We start from the raw sequence: 7,333 nt of genomic DNA, 5'->3' as shown, positions 1-7,333 counted from the left end.
AAATGAAATATTAAAAAAAATTAGACCCACTCAGCTCTAATACTAACACGTTCTGACATCCCCTAGTTAGGTTTAAAATTATAATGACTATTCTTACTCAGACACGCTTACTGAAGTCAGACGTTTCAGAGTGGCAGCCGTGTGAGTCCGTATCCGCAAAAAGAACAGGAGCGCTCGTGGCACCTTAGAGACTAACACGTTTATTTAAGCATAAGCTTTCGTGGGCTAAAACCCACTTCATCGGCTGCAAGTCTGTATCTGTACGAGTTTTTTTCATGAAGCTGATGGATTTCCACTTCATACAGCTAAATGCAGTGCCTTGCATGGTGACCGGTTTCAGAGTGGTAGCCGAGTTAGTCTGTATCAGCAAAAAGAACGAGGAGTCCTTGTGGCACCTTAGAGACTAACAAATTTAAGCTTATGCTTAAATAAATGTGTTAGTCTCTAAGGTGCCACAAGTACTCCTCGTTCTTTTTGCTGAAATCAGAAGTGACCATCATGATCATCGAGTCTGACCTTCTGCACCTTGCAGGCCATAGAACCTCACCCACTCAGTCCTGTAATAGACCCCTAACCTCTGGCTGAGTTACTGAAGTACTCACCTAATGGTTTAAAGACTAGAGTTACAGATAACTCATCATTTACACTAGTTTAAACCTGCAAGTGACCCATGCTGTAGAGGAAGGAAAAAAAACAACCTTAGGGTCTCTGCCAATCTGATCTGGGGGAAAATTCCTTCCCAACCCCAAATAAAGTTATCAGTTAGATCCTGAGAAAGTGGGCAAGACCCAGCAGGAAGATACCTGGGAAAGAATTCTCTGTAGTAACTCAGAGCCCTCCCCCTCTAGTGTTGCATCTCTATCTGTTGGGGAGTTCTGCTACAGGCATCAATGATGGGCCACATGCCATTGGTAGGCAGTCCTGTCATACCATCCCCTTTATAAAGTTTTCAAGCTCAATTTTGAAGTCAGGTTTTTTGCTCCCACTGCTTCCTTTGGGAGGCTGGTCCAGAACGTCGCTCCTCTAATGGTTACAAACCTTCGCCTAATTTAAAGCCTAAACTTGTTGATGACCAGTTTATATCTATTTGTTCTGGGGTCCACATTGGTGCTTAACTTAAAGAACTCCTCTCCCTCCCTGGTATTTATTCCTCTGATGCATTTATAGAAAGCAATCATCTCTCCTCTCAGCCTTCTTTTTGTTAAACTAAACAAGCCAAGCTCTCTGAGTTTCCTGTCATAAGGTAGGTTTTCCATTCCTCAGATCATCCTAGTAGCCCTTCTCTGCAACCAATTTGAATTCATCTTTCTTAAACATGGGAGACCAGAATTGCACACACTACTCCAGATGAGATATCACCAGTGCCTTGTATAATGGTACTAACACTTCCCTATCTCTACTGGAAATACCTCATCTGGTGTACCCCAGGACCGTGTTGGCCTTTTTCACGTCTGCATCACATTGATAGCTCATAGTCATCCTGTGATCAACCAATATACCGAGGTCTTTCTCTTCCTCTGTCACTTCCAACCGATAAATCCCCAGTTTATAGCAAAAATTCTTGTTAGTCCCCAAATGCATGACTTTGCACTATTAAGTTTCATTCCATTTCTGTTACTCCAGTTTACAAGGTCATCCAGATCTTCTTGTATGATATTCCGGTCCTCCTCCATATTGGCAATACCTCCCAACTTTGTGTCATTTGCAGACTTTATTAACACATGCCCATTTTTTGTGCTAAGATCAGTAATAAAAATGTTAAATGAGGAACTCCACTAGTAACCTCCCTTCATTCTGACAGTTCACCTTTCAGTATGACCTGTTGCAGTCTCCCCTTTAATCAGTTCTTTATCCACCTTTTGGTTCTCATATTAATCCCGATCTTCTCCAGTTTAATTAATAATTTCCCATGTGGAACTGTATCAGATGCCTTACTGACATCCAGGTAGATTATATCTACGCATTTCTTTTGTCTAAAAAATCATCTTCTCAAAGAAAGATATTAGTAATTTTGTTACTATCTCTTGAATACAACAATTGAAACAGTTGTAGAAAAATCTACAATTACTTTCTATCATTTAGGCTACTTACTTTTTGCAGTTCACTGAGCTTGGAAGAGATCATTTAACTTTAGGAAACATCCTAACAGCTCTTTCTTATCTTATCTTAATTCCCTATTAATCAATATGTTTATAAACAAAATTCTGATTCCCTGCTTCAGGGGCATAAGCTGGAAGCAGTCTTCTGTCTCCTCTGCAGAACTCGTTATATTGCACACTCAGGCTGCCTTGCCCCACTCCAAATCTGCCCATGATGACACCCCCCATATGTGGATGAAAGCTGTTCATGTGATACCCCCGTATAGGAAGGAAGGTTTGGTACCTCCACCCACAGGGTAGGGAATTTGTGTGACACCTCATATGGGAAGCAGGAGGTTAGGTGATACACCCCACAAGAGAGGGAGTTGGATGGAACCCCCACAGAGTAGGGGATCTGTGAGGGACACCCTCTTGAGATTGGCATGTAGTACGTTAGTGTGGGTGAGATTCATATGACATGCCCAGCCTAGCCCAGCTGCTATTAGAAATAAATAAAAATATTAATTTCAGGTTCAAAATGACCCAACAGCCTCTACGCAGGACTCGGACCCATAGTAGTTCATGTCTTCTGATATTGGAGAAACATTACAAGCTCAGAGCTGTGTATGGTTTCCAAGCTTCATATCACCACTGTCTGTTTTATACAGCACTCATCATCATATCTAAGAATTATAATTCAGCCCAGTTTGTTTGATCAAGAAGTCAAAATGAACCTTTGTTATTTAATATTTATACTGTGATAATGCCCACTGCCACCATTCTGCAGCTGTAGAAGAAGATATGGACCTGCACCAAAGAGTTTACAATCTAAAATGATAAAAGATAAAGAAAGTGGGGGAAAGGATCCACATACAAGCAATGGGTTAAATTGTCCCTGGCATTTACTCAGATACACAGAGGAGTAAGATTCCACCCTCTTACTTCCCCATCTGACTGAGTTCATAGAATCAATCATAGATTATTAGAGTTTGGAAGGGACCTCAGGAGATCATCTAGTCCAATCCCCTGCTCAAAGCAGGACCAATCCCCAAATGGTCCCCTCAAGGATTGAACTCATAACCCTGGGTTTTTCCTTGCAACTCACTTTGTTGCTCTGACCCTGGGAGTGTGGTGAGGGGAGAGTAAAGGCTGTTCATCCAGTAATCCCTCCAGCAAGCAAGTGGTCAGGGGAAAATTGGAGAGGGATAGAGAAGTGGGAGGAGATTTTGGTTATTCCCCAGCCAGAGTAGCCACTCAGGTACATAAGGGGCAGTAAATAACACCCTGAAAAGGGATGAAGAAACTTACTTCCTCTTAGGGCAAGAGAGGAATTATGTCTCCTTGAGGCACAATTCTTTCCTGTGCTCCTTTTGGTGTGGCACAATTTATGCTCTGCCCTTTTCTCTGGGCTGAGCCTAAGGGCTCTATCTAGCATGAAGTGACCAGGGTGCTGAGAGGCACACAATTTGATAGTTATGTATTGTATTTATGTTGATAGGCATGGGAGTTTTGTTTTTTAAATATAACCTTACTATGATCTTACGTGACTACTGTGTGTGTTTAACTTTTTGTTTGGTTTAATCCTTGCTTATTTACTCTGTTTTAGTGCTTGCTTTTTTTCATCCTTCTCTCAAAAAACACATCAGGATGGTTTTCATGAAAGATTTTGAAAATAATGCATTTTTTTTCACAATATGTTTTTTTCAGTCTTGTTTTAGGTCTCAATTCTGCAATCGGGTCCCTGTGATTGTACCTTCCTGCCCACAAAGTCACAGGTTCAAATGTCTGCCCACATCAATCCAACTGCAGGACTGGAGTTTTGGTCCTTACTCATGCAATACTCCCATTGAAGCCACTGGAAATTTTGTATGAGTAAAAGTAATAGGATTGGCTAATAGGTCATACCCTAACTTGTCATCCATCTAAATGGCAGAGCTTAAAATGCGACCACCATATGGAGAGACTGGTCCAGAAAAGGGAATCAAGCAGGAAGTTAATGAGCAAGATATGTCAGAAGAGTCTCCAAGTGATTGCAGAAATGGAGATATCCAGACAAACAATGAAAATAGTCTTGTAAAAACAGGTAATTGAAAGGAAAAGCTACATTAACACTTGACCATAGTGTTTTCTGCTAGTATGAATTTACTGATCATGTGGCTACTTAATTTTTGTTTTCTTAAGCAGGTGATATTTTACCAATTGAACTCTTAATGTCCACTCCTGCCCTTACTCACAGGGATACAGCTTGCATTGGGCTATATCCTGCTCTGTTATGCTAGTGTGATTGGGATCAAAATATGGTTCCTGCTCCCACCAAACTCAGTGAGTTTTGCCCTAACTGAGGCCAGAATAGGAACCTTAATGACAGGGTGGATAAAAATCAATGATTTAAAAATTTTTTTAAAAAATCTGATTTTTTTTATTTAAATCAGATTTTTTTTGAGAAAATGCTTTTCGAGGGAAAAAAAATCTAAGGATAGTTTTAATTAAGATACCTTATAGCTCAAAGATCTCTCATCATGGGATAGGGATTATACATTCTAATTCTATAGTATGAGACAATATATTAATGTAATGTTTAAGAAAAGTTTTGTAAATGAGTTCCAATAGTTCATGGATTAGGGACCCAATCTTACGGAGTTCCAGGAGGTTCTGTATAGATCAGGGGTCGGCAACCTTTCAGAAGTGGTGTCACTCTGATTTAAGGTTTTGCATGCCAGTAATACATTTTAATGTTTTTAGAAGGTGTCTTTCTGTAAGTCTATAATATATATAACTAAATTGTTGTTGTAAGTAAAGAAAATAAGGTTTTTAAAATGTTTAAGAAGTTTCATTTAAAATTAAATTAAAATGCAGAGCCCCCCCCCCCCCGCCCCCCGACTGGTGGCCAGGACCTGACGGTGTGAGTGCCACTGAAAATCAGCTCGCGTGACATCTTCGGCACGCGTCCCATATGTTGCCTACCCCGGTATAGATTATTTAGGTTAATCTTTCTATTTACCCAATGGGACTCAGTGCTCAGTCTAGAAGATACCATCAGAGATGCTTAGTTTTGCAGTTCTCAAATTGTGAATTTGTGTCTCCAGAGATAACATGCTTGTTGACAGCAAAAATGTTTTAAAATAAATAACTACATAGAGGTGAGAAATAACAGACCTCAACCCTATTGTCCCTCTGCAAATTTGTGTACACAGAGTTAATCCCTTATCTCTCTCTAGAAGTGCAAAGTTTCAAAAAGTTCAATGAATAGAACAGTGGTTCCCAAACTGGGGTTCATGAATCCCTGGGGGTTCGCGAAATGTTACAGGGGGTTCTTGGGAAAAAATTCCCTAATGGTGGACAGAGCTGTCCCTAGGGACCCCAGGCAGCACAGGGCCAGCAGCCCGGAACCCCTGGACTTCCAAGAGCTAAGCAGATCAAAGCAAGCCTATCTATCACACTGAGGAGATTTAAATTTCAAGACTCCTTATAAGAAATGGAAAGGGAGGTGAATTTTTTTTTGCTGTTTTTTAAATTAAATAGGCAGCTAGAATTGTTTTTAAAATTATTATGAAGAACAAGTTTAAGCTTTGTTGTAATGTGCGCTGTTTGCCTGGACTGCTCAAGACCTGAATGCTTGTGTAGGAGGAACTCTTTTGAGTTGGCTTCTTAAATACCTTCATGCTGTTTCACATCTGATACTCCTTGATGAAACATAGGAGCCTTGTCTTATAACGGGCTTATTCAAAGTGATACAAACTACGAAAGTGAGATCTTTGAAGAGTGTTGCCATTTTCATAATGTAATAAAAATAGTGTAATGATAAATAATAATTAATAATAAATAGTGTGTGGTAAGCATGTCATAAAACAAATTTTATATTTCCAAGATCACTGCTTTTATAATTTATACTCAGGTAAAAGAGAAAATCCCTGCAAATATTCATTTTTCAGAGGGGGTTTGCAAGACTTGACGTGCAAGTGAAAGGGGTTCACAAGCTGTTAAAGACTGGGAAACACTGGAACAGAAGATTGTTGGGGGTGGAATAGATCTGGACAAGGAGAAGAAGTCTAGAGATAAATGTGAGAAGGGAGGGACAGGCAGTAGAAACAAAAGTAAAACTGTTTGAGCAGCATATTCCAGAAGTCTTGAGGTCTTTCTGAGTGTAGCCTTCATTGATTTGAGATCTACCATACCATTCTCTCACTAAAATGGAAGACCTATAATGGCATCAGACCGTAAAAGATACCCAATTTGGGAATATTTTAATGAAGTTCATCTACCTGTGGGTAAGACAGGCATGCGTGCAAAATGCAAACAAGTGCAACAAAGAAATGCAAGGTCTGGTTGTCTAAATGAAACAACATCATGAGAAGTATTCCTTCTCAAGAGGAAGCTGTGTTGAAGATGATGAAAGGAACATGTCTGAACATGCAAGATCTTCAGGTTGGTAAACCTTTTCATTTCATACTTCTTTCTTAAGGACTGCCTGTCTTCCTTCTGGACTATTCTTGAATTCTCATGTTTGAGCAAAGAATATAGTTGTTACTCTATGGTACTATCATTTTAGATGCAGTTGTAATAAAAAATAAACAGCTGGAATAGGCAGATCTTCCTTTTACAATTTCACCTTTAAAGTAGTACTGAGTGGCAGTGAATGCAATTCTAAATTGTAAGTAATTCTAAATGAACAGTATGGTAGTAATAATTAAATAATTGTATTGACTTATTTTGTTTAGGAGAATCCATCCTTAACATACAGGATTCTGAAGACTATCCACCTTCAAGATCACCATCATTTTCTATAGTTTCTGAGTTATCTGCCAATGGTAGTGTTTCAGTCACAGCATGTATGTCACATAGCCACAGTATATCACCTATAGCAAAAAGAAAAAAAAATTCTCCATCGTCCAGAAACAACCATAGATAAGTTTGTGATAAAAATCAGCAGTATACAAAAAGAGGTTATTGATGAAAAAATTGCCCGGTTTGTTTATGCAACAAACTCGCCTTTCCATATGATTGAGGACCCACACTTCATTAACATGGTTCAGTCATTAAAACTAGGATACAGTCCACCCAACAGAGCAGATGTTGCAGGCAAATTGCTGGATAAAGCGTATGAAAGAGAAACTGAGTAGTGTGCAAAAGGTCTAGAGGGTAAAATTGTTAACCCGTGTCTTGATGGATGGAGCAATGTCCACAATGATCCTGTTGTAGTTGCTTGTCTGACAACAGAAGAAGGGAATGTCTTCCTTACAGAAACAATTGATACA

The 7,333-nt window shown here is 39.5% G+C and overlaps 1 protein-coding gene across 3 annotated transcripts in view; it reads left to right on the top strand.

Annotated features, from left to right (window-relative positions):
* Positions 1-7,333, top strand: part of DNAAF1 (dynein axonemal assembly factor 1) — a 33,633-nt gene that overhangs the window by 360 nt on the left and 25,940 nt on the right. For 2 of the 3 annotated variants that reach the window (XM_039503527.1, XM_039503526.1), the window contains exon 2: positions 3,786-4,161. In XM_039503527.1, the coding sequence (XP_039359461.1) occupies positions 4,005-4,161 (157 nt within the window). In that variant the 5' untranslated portion in view covers positions 3,786-4,004. The remainder of the gene's footprint in view (positions 1-3,785; positions 4,162-7,333) is intronic. The other variant, XM_039503528.1, reaches the window with a different exon arrangement.

This window comes from Mauremys reevesii, linkage group 16 (assembly GCF_016161935.1).
Source record: "Mauremys reevesii isolate NIE-2019 linkage group 16, ASM1616193v1, whole genome shotgun sequence".
NCBI classification, from domain to species: domain Eukaryota; kingdom Metazoa; phylum Chordata; order Testudines; family Geoemydidae; genus Mauremys; species Mauremys reevesii.
The sequence above is the reverse complement of the archived record's forward strand: the minus strand, read 5'-3'. Positions and strand labels throughout refer to the sequence as shown.